This window comes from Poromitra crassiceps, assembly GCF_964638095.1.
Source record: "Poromitra crassiceps genome assembly, chromosome: 4".
Lineage (NCBI taxonomy): Eukaryota > Metazoa > Chordata > Actinopteri > Beryciformes > Melamphaidae > Poromitra > Poromitra crassiceps.
In genome coordinates, this window is record NC_139626.1 from 28,989,297 (window position 1) to 29,003,938 (window position 14,642).

At 49.3% G+C, this 14,642-nt stretch overlaps 1 protein-coding gene across 1 annotated transcript in view; it reads right to left on the minus strand.

Moving 5' to 3' along the window:
• raraa (retinoic acid receptor, alpha a) overlaps positions 1-9,741 on the minus strand; it is a gene marked incomplete at its 5' end in the record, with an annotated part of 105,686 nt that extends 95,945 nt beyond the window's left edge. The window contains one exon of the mRNA XM_083634844.1: positions 9,564-9,741. Coding sequence (XP_083490970.1) covers positions 9,564-9,741 — 178 coding nt within the window. The remainder of the gene's footprint in view (positions 1-9,563) is intronic.
• Positions 9,742-14,642: the final 4,901 nt, after the last annotated feature.

A 14,642-nucleotide genomic window follows, 5' to 3' on the forward strand; every position in this document is an offset into this window, starting at 1 on the left:
TGCCAATATTCAAGGTGGCGAGGGGCCACACCCGTTCATTACACCTGGAAGAAAAAAAAAAACCTGTATCACATAAACACCAGTTCCTGTCACCCCTGGTAACCTTGTGGCATCATGGCCAACGCCCAATTCACGAGGGCATTCTGTCTTTAGTCAACGATGCGCGGCGGCGCTCAAGGGGGGGCGGGGCCAGTGATGCCTTTGAAGGTTGACGGCAAGGTGGCATTTTGGGAGCGAGTGATGGCAGGTTGTGAAATGCTGCCCCGCAGCCTTTTCCCAGGCAGGCAGCACTGAACTCCCCTCACCCCGTGCTGCCTTCACAGACATACCTCCATGACAAAACGCCTTATTGATGTGCACCTGAAGGTGAAAGCGGGCGTGTTTCTGGGGACATGCTTCTCTCTCTCTCTCTGGCGTTCCAGGCGTCCAGCCTACTAAATCACCATGGCCATTGGCTGACAGGGGTTAGGCAGACGTGGTGCAATAAGGAGCCCACCTGACACCTCCCTCCCCTGGAAGAAGAGGGGACCTTGCCTCAATGCTGTCCATCCATCCTGCCTGTCCCATCAAGCTGGGATCAACACAGCCCCAGGAGGGAGAGAGAGGGAGGGAGAGAGAGAGAGAGGGAGGGAGAAAGAGAGGGAGGAAGAGAGAGAGACAGAGGGAAAGAGAGAGGGGAAGAGAGAGAGAGGAAGAGAGAGACTAGATGATTCTCCAGCTGTTTGTGTGTGTATAGGGCTGGGCGATAAAACAATAGCAATATATATCAATATGAAAATAGTTGTATTTATATATATATATATATATTATATATATATATCGATATGTCCCTTGCTAATCGAGCGTGCTATGAGTGACAACGCAAGCAGCCAATCATTTAATAGACAAATTCTTAAAAACTTCCCACCCGAACATAATATTCACTGGCGGACCAGGCGGTTATTTAGTCTCCGCCTCGCACTTGGGAGCACATGAGAGGAGAGCAGCTGAGCCGTTTTTTTCTATTGGTCTTTATTAAAAATAGGTAATTAAAATGATCAATAATTATCGATATCGACTGATTTGAAATATTTTGTATCGGTACCTTTTTTGGCTATATCTATGGCCACGGCCCTCCGTTTGACGTTGGAGAATGGCCAAGTCCATTTGAGTTCTGGGACAGGTCTGGCTCTTTATGCGGTGTTGTTTATGGATCTTTTCACTTGCCAGATACAATTTGCAAAAACAAGGAAGGGGTGGGGTCTAATATAAAACAAGGAAGGGGCGGGGTCTAATATCCACAGTTACGTTCACAAAGCCAACAACGCAGAAATCTGTTGGCATGTGCAGAGTCCAAATATATCAGCCGCACGTTCTCCATGTTGCTGTCTAGCAGCACAAACAATGAGGAGCGGTCTGACTGAAGAAACCACACGGCTTTGGGTTTGGACTTCACCAGCAAGCTGCAACTTTCTGACTTTCTCCTCTAAACAAATCTACTCCAACCAACCTCCCCTTCACCCTTGCCCAAAATTGCTCCTGCTGTTACGGCCCTTAGCGCTGAAAAACAATAAAATACCATCCGTGTTGTCGTTTTCTTTTCTTCCACGCTTAGAATGCCATGAGTCAGATTAGGCTGCCAGTCACTTTGCCCCTCAGACACACGAGTCAGATTAGGCTGCCAGTCACTTTGCCCCTCAGACACACATGAGTCAGATTAGGCTGCCAGTCACTTTGCCCCTCAGACACGAGTCAGATTAGGCTGCCAGTCACTTTGCCCCTCAGACACACGAGTCAGATTAGGCTGCCAGTCACTTTGCCCCTCAGACACACATCAGTTTTCAGTTTCAGTTTATTTGTAGGAAAAGGTTTAAAAGCAACAATTCTAGTTACAGTCAAACCTGGCCTGACTCAGTATAAAACTGGTTTACAGCAGGTTCCTATATAATACAGTTCTAAAATACATTTCAAAGTGCTATTCAGAATAAAATACATCAGCATTAACGACAATATACATTTGCAATCAAATAAATAAATAAATAAAAATCAACAGGAGAATCAGTGGTTGCAGGCTTGGTTTGTTAATATGTAGTGCTTATAGGTATGTTTGAAGAGCGGAGCGGATATGATGGATTTGATGTGGTGGGGTATGTCATTCCAGATTATTGTATTAGTACGGAAGAAGGATCTTAAACCAAAGTTATTTTTATATATTGGGACAGGTATAAGTTTTTGAGTAATTGAACGTGTAACAAGAGAGGGTCTGGTGCTGGGTTTAGGCAGTAGGTCTGAAATTGCTGGGGGGAGGTTAGTGTTTTGTAGCTGAAAATAAAATTTGATGGCTAACAGGTTTGAGTAATTTTGGAAGGTTGGGGCATTTGAAAGTGATAGGGCTGTACAGTGATGGGACCAGTTTGAGAAATTACCATGTATTTTATGTGCTCTATTGTATAGTCTAGCTAATGGTTCTGTGATTTCTTTAGTTGTGAGGGACCAGATGGGGAGACAGTATGACAGGTTGGAAAGAAAAATGGCATTCAGATAGGTGGCAGAGACAATAGGTGTGAGAAATGGCCTGATCTTGCGGTAGACATATAATTTCTGTTTGAGTTTATTGGTTAGGCTGTGGACGTGGTTGCGGTATGTGAGGTGAGAGTCTAAATGAATTCCAAGATATTTATAAGTGTCTGTAATAGTAAGTGTTTGCTTTGCCAGTGTGATTGGAGCGGATATGGAGATGGTTTTCCTAGGTGAGTGAAAGTACATGCATTCTGTTTTCTTTACATTGATGGTGAGATGGTTGGTTTTTAGCCAGTCATTTAGGAGCTGGAGATCGGAGGTGAGTTTTGTGTTGATGGTGTCTATATTTGAGTCAGATACATAGATAACTGTGTCATCAGCATATAAAAGACATTGTGAGTGTTTACAGAGATTTGGCAGATCATTGATGTACATTATAAATAACAATGGGCCCAGTATGCTGCCTTGGGGGACTCCCATGTTACAAGGCAGTGGGGGTGATGTTCCCTTCCCAATCTTGACTAGCTGGGATCTGTTTGATAGGTAGGAAGACAACATAGATAAAACAGGGGGAGAGAGTTGAAAGGAGACCAGTTTGTTGAGTAAAATTTGGTGATTAACCGTGTCGAAGGCTTTGCGGAAATCTATAAAAACGGCTCCAGTGGTATGTCCTTTATTAAGAGATGTGCGTATGTTTTCAGTGAAAAGTAATTGAGCAGATAGAGTTGAGCGCGCTGAACGAAAGCCAAACTGAGAGTCATTAAGGAGGTGGTTGTTTTCCAGGTGATCAACTAACTGATTTGCGAGAGTTTTTTCTAATAGTTTCGATAGAACTGGGAGAATAGATATGGGTCTGTAATTTGAGATCACTGTGGGATCCTCTGTTTTGTATATGGGAATTATTTTTGCTGTTTTCCAGTCAGTGGGGAAAATGGACTGTCTGATGCAGAGATTGATTAGGTGGAGAAATAGAGGCAGGAGGCTATCAGCATGAGTCTTGTAAAATTGCATGTTAAGTCCATAGACGTCCTTGGCTGTTGAGTTATTTAACGCGTTGAAGGTGTTAGTCAGCTTACCTAGGGTGATTTCAGAGAATGAGAACTGATTTGGTGGGGGGGGTACAGGTGTCGGAGATATAGGGGGATCAAAGTTTGCTGCGAGTTCGTTAACTGATGAGATGAAATAATCATTGAATGCACTAGCAATTTTATCTTGGTCTGTGATAAGGGTTCCTTGATGCGATATTTGAATGTTGTTGCTTTTATTGTTCTGGTTTTGACCAGTAATTGTATTTAGTGTCTTCCATAGAGTTTTAGGGTTATTGGCAGTTTGATTGATTAGTTCGTGGTAATATGTGGTTTTAGCCTTATGTAGTTCAAAAGTACATTTATTTTTAATATTTACAAACTCTGCTCTATCTTCACTTGTCTTAGTTAATCTATATTGTTTGAGAAAAAGGGTCTTCTGTTTAAGCATATTTAAGATTTCGGAGTTTATCCAGGGTAACTTGGGCTGCCGTGGTTGGAGCTTTCTGGTGGTGATATATTTATTTCGTACTGTTTCAATGCGTTCATGGAATTCTGTCAGAATCTGTTCTGGGTTGTCTAGAGCCAGCTGGCTGCTCCAGTCAATGTTATTAATTTCAGTGTTGAACTGGGCCAGTTTTGATTTTGGTATATTGGTGATTGTACAGAGTTGATGGCTTTTGGGGGGTTTGACATTTTTTCTAACAGTGTATATAAGTGAGTGATCTGATATAGCGGTGTGAATGACTCCTGTCTGAGCGTATTTAGAGGGTTGATTAGTGAAGATAAGGTCGAGGATGGAGCTGCAGGTGTTGCAAATTCTGGTTGGTTCTTTAATTAGTTGGTGAAGTCCTAGTTTTTCTGTCATTGCTTTCAGTGGTTTGGATGAGCTGTCCTTATAGTCCAGGTTGATATCACCTATGAGGAGATATTCTTTCGTTTTAACAGATTTTAAAATGTCGGTGAGCTGTTTGATATAGTCTGTAGTATTGGAGTTAGGGGGTCTGTATGTGGCAATAACTGTGATGGCTTGTTGAGTTGTGAAGTTGATGACCAGTTGCATTGTTTCAGATTCTGTTTCAATATGTGTTATTGAGTGTCCATATGACTGATTTATAAGTATTAAAATACCGCCTCCTGGCTTGTTAAGGCGGTCCCTACGGTGGAGTTGATAATTTTCTATAGAGATGAATGAGTCCGGAATACTGGGTGTTAACCAAGTTTCTGTGATTATGAGGATATCTGCTTTGGATTGTTGTAGTAATATTTTAATTTCGTCCAGTTTTGGGGCTAGACTTCTGACATTGAGATGGCATATTTTGAAACCCTTGATTTTACTAAGTTGAGGCATGGATGATATATGTTTAGTTAGATGTATTTTTATTTTTTTCCGGTTGTGTGTCATGAGTCAGATTAGGCTGCCAGTCACTTTGCCCCTCAGACACATATGAGTCAGATTAGGCTAACAATCACTTTGCCCCTCAGACACGAGTCAGATTAGGCTGCCAGTCACTTTGCCCCTCAGACACACGAGTCAGATTAGGCTGCCAGTCACTTTGCCCCTCAGACACACATGAGTCAGATTAGGCTGCCAGTCACTTTGCCCCTCAGACACACGAGTCAGATTAGGCTGCCAGTCACTTTGCCCCTCAGACACACATGAGTCAGATTAGGCTGCCAGTCACTTTGCCCCTCAGACACATATGAGTCAGATTAGGCTGCCAGTCACTTTGCCCCTCAGACACACGAGTCAGATTAGGCTGCCAGTCACTTTGCCCCTCAGACACACATGAGTCAGATTAGGCTAACAATCACTTTGCCCCTCAGACACACATGAGTCAGATTAGGCTGCCAGTCACTTTGCCCCTCAGACACACATGAGTCAGATTAGGCTAACAATCACTTTGCCCCTCAGACACACAGCCATACATGAGTCAGATTAGGCTGCCAGTCACTTTGCCCCTCAGACACACAGCCATGAGTCAGATTAGGCTGCCAGTCACTTTGCCCCTCAGACACACAGCCATGAGTCAGATTAGGCTGCCAGTCACTTTGCCCCTCAGACACACAGCCATGAGTCAGATTAGGCTGCCAGTCACTTTGCCCCTCAGACACACAGCCATGAGTCAGATTAGGCTGCCAGTCACTTTGCCCCTCAGACACACATGAGTCAGATTAGGCTGCCAGTCACTTTGCCCCTCAGACACACAGCCATCGCTGCCAATAGCCCGCCTTGAGACGAGAAACAAGCTAATTTGCCTTCTCTCTGCCTCGCCTGTGTTCTGCCCCCCCTCTGTAAGGGACGGCCTGGGTCTGACTCGCCTGCGTTCTGCCCCCCTCTGTAGGGGACGACCTGGGTCTGACTCGCTTGTGTTCTGCCCCCCCTCTGTAAGGGACGGCCTGGGTCTGACTCGCCTGTGTTCTGCCCCCCTCTGTAAGGGACGGCCTGGGTCTGACTCGCCTGTGTTCTGCCCCCCTCTGTAGGGGACGGCCTGGGTCTGACTCGCTTGTGTTCTGCCACCCTCTGTAGGGGACGGCCTGGGTCTGACTCGCTTGTGTTCTGCCACCCTCTGTAGGGGACGGCCTGGGAAAAAGCAGAGAGGCAACAGGTCCGTGGGGCGGTGAGCATTTGAGCCCACCATGCTGTCCCTCTCTCCTCCCTCTGCAGTGTGTCATGTGACAGTCATGTGAACAAGCCCCCCCCCTCTCTGCAGTGTGTCATGTGACAGTCATGTGAACAAGCCCCCCCCCCCCTCCTCTGCAGTGTGTCATGTGACAGTCATGTGAACAAGCCCCCCCCCCCTCTCTGCAGTGTGTCATGTGACAGCCATGTGAACAAGCCCCCCCCCCCCTCCTCTGCAGTGTGTCATGTGACAGTCATGTGAACAAGCCCCCCCCCCCTCCTCTGCAGTGTGTCATGTGACAGTCATGTGAACAAGCCCCCCCCCCCTCTCTGCAGTGTGTCATGTGACAGTCATGTGAACAAGCCCCCCCCCCCCCCTCTCTGCAGTGTGTCATGTGACAGTCATGTGAACAAGCCCCCCCCCCCCCCTCTCTGCAGTGTGTCATGTGACAGTCATGTGAACAAGCCCCCCCCCCCCCCTCTCTGCAGTGTGTCATGTGACAGTCATGTGAACAAGCCCCTGCACATTCCTTCATTCATGAGGCTGTAATCGCTGTAAGGATTCAGACAGGCGCCCGGTGGAAACGAGGAGGAATCAAGAGCATTTAATGTAGAAGGCCGGAGCCCCTGCAGGCCTGCTCACCAACACCAGGCGTGCGATTGGGCAGACCTGCGCTGACGGGCGGCTGGATGGAAAGCGCCGTGGTGACACCTTGAAACGTCTTGAAGGAACCCCACGTGAAGTGAAGATGTCAGCGGGTGCAGCAGCACTCAAGAAGACAGCCCCAAAGCTCTTCTCAAAAGCCCCATAATGAACAGTTAGAGGTCACGGAAACACAGGAGGACCAAAAAGGAAAAGGGCTGAGGGGGTAAGAAACATGCTGAACTCGAGCAGCAATCTGTTTCCAGAAGCACGTGCAGAGGAGAACATACCATGAGACTACAGAGGAGAACATACCATGAGACTACTGTCTGTGAAGTTCACATTTAAATAAAGACCAAGCCAACAGATGTTGTTGGGATTGTCTCTCTCTCTCTCTCTAGCTGACTGGTTTGGAGTTCTGCCCTCAGAGAAGGAGGGAGAGAAAATAGGAATCCAGCCGTTTTGTTTTCTACCCACATGATCCAATAAGCCTCGGCGCCACGTGAGCGTACTGCTGTGCCCATCTTCTCCTCCATCACCCCCCCCCCCCCCCCCCGACCCATCTCCTCTCTCTGCACAGCCCCCCCCCCCCCGACCCATCTCCTCTCTCTGCACAGCCCCCCCCCCCCCCACACACACAGTGCACTCAATGTTTTATTACATTCAAGCAGTAAGGCAGAGAGCCGCTATGCTAACCCCCCCCCCCCCCCCCCCCCCCCACACACACACACACACACACACACACACACACCACCTCTTCCCTTCCCCCCCTCTCCAACTCCTCAGTTGAGCACAACAATGTGGAGTGGAGTCAGGGTTCAGAGGTCCTTTCCTGGGCCACCACCCCCTGAGTCCCCTCCCTCACACCACCACCCTCCCTCACACCACCCTCCCCCCCTCCTCCCACACACCACCCTCCCCCCTCCTCCCTCAGACAAGCTCACATGGTTTAAATCAATGCAGCCACTAGAGCGGTTTACTGGGCCACTACAATAAATAGCATCCAGTGTGATGATGGTATCTGTGTGGAGGAGAAGCGCCTGACTTTGACCATACTCTCTCCTGTGACCTTTGGAAAGGAGCGTGTGTGTGGTGTGTGTGTGTGCCTATATATGTGACTTGTCCTTTTAGTCGGGAGGAATTTCTATTCTCATCCCAACTTGGAGAAACGAGCCGAGAAAATGAGAGAGAGGCTGCAGCAGCACACAACAAAAACCATTTCGGGTTGCATGTGTTGTTTGCTGCCAAACGTCAAAAAGATTCCCCCGTTGTCATGCGTTTCTACAGTCTGGAGACCAGGAGGAAATTGGCCCTTAACGCATTGATACCTGATGCAGAATTTGTGTGTGTATCCCTTTAAGACCGCGAACCGTCTTCGTTCGCGGTCTTAAAGGGATACACACACAAATGAGGGATACACACGCAAATGCTGCATCATGTATCAATGGGTTAAGAGCCTGTGGAGATTCCGTCAGCTGGGAAAGACAACACAGCCATCTCCTCTCTAAAAGGCAGCGTGTGCGCTCTGTGCTGCGCCGCGGCCAGCTAAAGAAGCGTGGGGAGGAAGACGCCACGCTGATACTTTGTTGTTGCAATAAAACTCTCTGGTTGCAGCAGATATATAGTGTCAATTCTGGGAACATCAACTGAAAGACAGCCCACTACCATGGCTGCATGTGGTTTAATAATGTAACCAAAGACAAACTACCACACAAAAACAAGTCGACATCAACTTGTCCAGACATTAAAAATGAAATAAAATACAACGCAAAAGATAATGCATGTTGTCTTTACGCAAACCCTGCCTATTTTACAGATAGACCTATCAGCAGTACTACACACTCACAGCACAAAATGATGTGACTATATATTTTCTTTCTGACAGCACATTTATTAGAATGATGACAATTACTATTGTTATTTAATATGCATATTCCAATACTCAAACTGCTGAAACGGCAACACAACAGTGTATACACTGAAGTCAGCGCCGCACACTGACCTTCTAACTGTTAACCCCCAGCTCTTATTTACAATTCACCTGTTTAACTAAGTCTATAAGCAAAGCATGCAGGACTGCCCAGTAAAGGGGGAAGTAAATTGAGTGTGTTGCTGAGGGACTGTGGCTGCAGCTATCCAGCTTAGCGGAGGAGCCGAGGGATCACGCCAGCAGGAAAGTTTGATCTGATTAACGCTGGCGTGGCTTTTGCAAAAACCTTGTTTCTATTAAGTGCATATTTCAGAGGCCAAAAGCTTGGATAAACGTGGCCTAGATCAGAGCGCACAAAGCCGCAATCTCGCCAAGGTTTCTCAGCGCAAAAACACACCAGAGCCAACCTGAGCGCATACAGGGGGGAAAGAGAGGGGGGGAGAGAGAGAGAGAGAGAGAGAGAGAGAGAGAGAGAGAGAGAGAGAGAGCGAGAGCAGAAAGTGGGTCAAGTATAGATCATGCAGTTATGGGGATAATATGCTGCGCTGTTCGGCGAATTTCAGCGTGTTTTCCTCCGCTTAAAACAATTCAAAATACAACAGGCTGGTACTATAGGAATAACAGCCCTATAATAACACTATACTGTACTGTGTCATGACTGTTGAGAGAATAGCAAAACGTCAGATGAATATGGCACACACGCACACGCTCGCAAACACACACACACACACACACTGACACACTCTCACACAGAAGTGAGACAAGAGGCTCGATGTTAACTTCTCCAATTAGTGAAATGAAGTTTAAGGGGGAAGTTAAGGGGGTGTTGAGGGAGACACCTACAGTGGTTAGAGCCGTTCCAGTGCTGGTTCCTGATGGACGTGCTGTAGGGATGTGGCGCTCCGGGCACCAGTCCTTTCTCCGGGACCAAGCATCCTCTGCTCTGGTTGTAGTAATCCATCATTAAAAACGGGTTCGGGCTGGGGTTCAGTCCCACAACGTCCACACTCTCATACATCATGCGAAGCGAGACGATAGCAGGGGATTACTATCCAAAAAAAATAATCACTACAATGAGGCGCGCACGGGCAATAATAATGTGCGCCTTGTGGTTTTCAGCTCGCCACCAGCAGAGGTAGTAGCTACGGGAGGGGGCCGAACGGGGGGGGAAACTGCATTAAATTCGATGGAAAAGTGATACATCCAGGCATAAAGGAATCATTTGGAGATGAAGCGTCTTCTTCACAGAGCCGTGGAGGGAATATCGCTGTCTGAAATAGCCTAATCGGCTGCGCTCAATTTGAAATAATAATTTAAAAGAACAGTCAGCATGATGTTGAATGCAGACCGCGGCTGGAATATGCGCAGAGGATTACATCGAAAAACGAGGCGAATAACTTCAGCGGAATAGAATCAGTCCTCTCGGCCTTGCTCTAACACAGAGAGCAGCATCGGAGCCCGTACGTATCCACACACACACACATACACACAAAAATAACCCCAATGTAATCCAAGCAAAAAATAAATAAAAATAATACAAAAAATCTGAAATCTCCCACAAGTCCGTGTGGATAAACACGGGCAGATCGGCGAGGCGGTGAGGGCGCAAATATCAGGAAGGAAATTCCGTGTGTAGTTGCAGTTTGTCCTTTGGGATACCACGGACGATTGTCCCGTTTGCGTCCGCCGTGGGTGCACTCTGTGTCAGCCCCGTATAATCCAGCAGGTCTCCCTGCCTGCGTTACATTACAGCAGCAACCCCGGCGGCTTGTATCGTCGTCGGGTCCAATGTCCCGCTCGGCTCGCATGGAACGTCCAGCACAAACCGCCTTGTTTGTATTCCAGCCCGAGAAGCCTGGATCATTCCCACACAAACCGTGCGGCTATCATGTTCTGCAGAAATGTGACAAGGCACAGCAGCTGGGGGCTTTGGCTCCACCTCCACTCACACCCCCCCCCCCCCCCCCAGTCTCTTTTCATGCGTCGCTCCTCCCACGGTTAACCCTTCAGAGACATCACCCCCCCCCCCCCCCTCCTCCTCCTCCAAAACAGCGGCCCAGGAGAGGGTGAGCCCGCCGCCTTGCCTCATATGAGGCGCGGGGGCTTTAAATAGGAATGTATCGGCGGACATAATGAAGTTATATAAGGCCGGTAATGAGTGTCTCATATCTTTACGCGGAGTCCATGGACATAATTTGAGTGGTGTATCTCTCTCTCTTTCCTGGAAGTTCCCGTCTCTGTTCTCACTTTATTTGGGCTCCTCCTTCCCAACTAATTCCCCCCCCCCCCCCCACGCTCTCATCGGTTCCTACCCTCAGAGTTTTCTCTCTCCCCCAGCCGCTGTCTCGCTAATTTGCCTAATGCTATGCGGCTGAACTTTTCCTGAACCCAGGGAAGTTGTAGGCAGCCTCACCTCCGGGTGACCCACCACCACCACGCTGACTCGCATTCGCCTCTCTCTCTCTCATCTCATCTCATCTCACATCTCATCCAAGGTTTACCACCCTTGTACACCCGAGGTAACAACACCCCATCCCACTTTTCCTCAAGTGCTGCCCAGCGAGACGCCTCAAACCGCCCGGCACAGGGGGCAAAGTCACAGAGTCATGGTCACTGACACGGCTCACTCTTCTCTGCCACAGGCAGCTGCCTGGGAGAAAGAGCTAACTGCGTGTTTTCATGCTTTGGAGTGACATCACCTTCGTAATAAATGTGTCTCCACCTAAACTCTCTAGACCAGTAGTTCTCAAAGTGGGGTCCAGCCAGGGACCCCTGGCCCCAGCAAAAGGGGGAATATTCGCCCCCCACACTATAATTCCATCCATAAGTAACCTAATGACAGAATGTATGACTATTTTGGTCATGGGTTTCATACACCTTCTGTAATAAAACATCTAAAAGTCATATCAGATGGGGCACCCTGGGAGAAAATCCCATTTGTGCCAGTTTAGGGGTCCTTGATATGAAGAAGTGTGAGAATCACTGCTCAGTACATAACACTGCCCCTCCCTAGCTGCAATCTGTGGTCAGGTTCACTTCGCCTCACTCCACGCTTGCAGGTCGCCGTGCCGCTCCATCGCTACGTGGGCTCAAAAGTCGCTCATCTCTTCTCGTCCCTGGTGCCACAACGGAGGAACGAGCTCCCCGCTCCTGTCAGAACGGACAAATCACTGCCTGTCTTTCGGCGGAGACTGAAAACACATCTCTTCAGGTTACACCTGGACGCCTCTTGAATCTTCTTACCCTTCTTAAAGTAAAACATAATAATTCAACAAAATGCTACTTATTCTTATGAAAAGCTGACAAAGACTGTGCTGCACAGTTGCTTTCACTACTGTTGACAACATGTCCCATTGTAAGTGGCTTTGGACAAAAGCGTGTGCTAAATGACTTATGTCATGTACTCTGCAACATTCCATGCAGCATTGTTGCAACTTGTCAAACAGGCAGCAGCTGTTTCATGTGACAGTCATGCAGCTGTGTCATGTGACAGTCATGTGTCATGTGACAGTCATGTGTCATGTGACAGTCATGCAGCTGTGTCATGGCTGCCAAAGCCATCACAGCTCAATTATATTTTATTTCCAAGACGGGTGATGATCACTCACTGCCCAAATAAAGGATATTATCGCAGCAGGAGCTTCTGTGACGCGTGCTGTAAACCACGCTGCTACCTGGACAACAATGCCTCTGCTCCCCCACCTGAGCCACAGCTGGGTCTGACCCACAAGCTGTGGAGGAGTTATCTGTAGCTCCGCCCCCACTGACTGTGACACTTATTTAAGGCAGGCCCCAGTCTGTTGACTCCACCTGATAAGAGGAAAGCATGGAGGAGGGGGGCCTGATAACAGGCCCAGTGTGGAGGCCTGGGCCTGGGCCACCTCCTCGCCTGATAACAGGCCCAGTGTGGAGGCCTGGGCCTGGGCCACCTCCTCGCCTGATAACAGGCCCAGTGTGGAGGCCTGGGCCTGGGCCACCTCCTCGCCTGATAATAGACCCAGTGTGGAGGCCTAGGCCTGGGCCACCTCCTCGCCTGATAAGAGACCCAGTGTGGAGGCCTGGGCCTGGGCCACCTCCTCGCCTGATAATAGACCCAGTGTGGAGGCCTGGGCCCGGGCCACCCCTCGCCCGATAAGAGACCCAGTGTGGAGGCCTGGGCCTGGGCCACCTCCTCGCCTGATAATAGACCCAGTGTGGAGGCCTGGGCCACCTCCTCGCCTGATAATAGACCCAGTGTGGAGGCCTGGGCCACCTCCTCGCCTGATAATAGACCCAGTGTGGAGGCCTGGGCCACCTCCTCGCCTGATAATAGACCCAGTGTGGAGGCCTGGGCCTGGGCCACCTCCTCGCCTGATAATAGACCCAGTGTGGAGGCCTGGGCCACCTCCTCGCCTGATAAGAGACCCAGTGTGGATGCCTGGGCCCGGGCCACCCCTCGCCCGATAAGAGACCCAGTGTGGAGGCCTGGGCCTGGGCCACCTCCTCGGCCGATAAGAGACCCAGTGTGGAGGCCTGGGCCCGGGCCACCCCTCGCCCGATAAGAGAGCCAGTGTGGAGGCCTGGGCCACCCCTCGCCTGATAAGAGACCCAGTGTGGAGGCCTGGGCCTGGGCCACCCCTCACCTGCACTGATAGCAGCCACACATTCCTTGACAGGATTAGGTCTCTGAGTAATGGCTGTCAGAAAATGCAAATTTTCCAGCCTCTGTTTTCTTCTGCGAGGGGGGAGAGCATCATCGTGTGGGAAACAGCCTGTGAAACACAGGCACAGCCAGAGCTAAGAGATAGTGGGACTGTTGCTCATTGCTTATATCAGAGGGGGAGGGAGAAGACACGAGATTAGCCCGGGAAAATGCTTCTCCCCCCCTGTCCCCCCCCCCCACAAGCAGCTCTCACATTGATTTTTAGACCCAAAAAGTCACACTGTCTGTCAGAAGCCCACACACACACACACACACACACACACACACACACACACACACACACACACACACACACACACACACACAGCACCACAACAAGTGAGTGCAGAATCGTCCGAAACATGAGCGATCATTCTGAATGAGTGCAGGCGCCAGCAGACTAAACTAATGTCTTCTTTCCCTTTCTTGTGTAGGCTCAGAGAGAGATGAGGGAGAGAGAGAGAGAGAGAGAGAGGGGGGGTGGAAGGAGAGAAAGAGGGAGAGAGAGACGGGGGGGTGAAAGGAGAGAGAGAGAGAGAGACGGGGGGTGGAGGGTATTACATCATCTTAAGGGGAATAAGGGTGCTGGCACGGTGCCAGGTGGTGCCCAGTCATATCAGTGGCCCCTGGTCAAAGAAGTTGGGTCCACAGTGACTGGCTTTGTTTTGACGGGAGGAGGTGTGACAGAGCAGATTGTCACAAACATGCGTGTGTAAGTGAGTGTGTGTGTGTGTGTGTGTGTGTGTGTGTGTGTGTGTGTGTGTGTGTGTGTACGCACGCACACACACTCACACACACACACACACACACACACACACACACACACACACACACACACACACAAACATGCAGAAGATCAGATCGTCATCGTCATCCGACCAGTGACGACAACATCCGAAGTTGGTCCCCGGGCGCTGTACGAGAAAGCGACCACTGCTCCTGGCCTGCCCCTCGGAGGAAAAAAAATGCCTGGATGGGTTAAATGCAGAGGACACTTTTCTCCGGCCACCGTCAGCATGAGTGTGTTGTGGCCGCATGCATGTATTGTGGTGTTCGTGTGACAATAAAAGACGGGCTTGTCCGTTACAAGTTTTTTTTTTTTTTTACACAGTCACCAAGTGCCAATTGGAGTTAAGTATGGCCTGATAGAGGTTAAGTGAAAGTGGCCAGTGGCTCACGGTGCAGTGAAGGCGAGGGAGAGAGAGAGACAAGAGACGGAGGGAGAGAGAGAGACAAGAGAC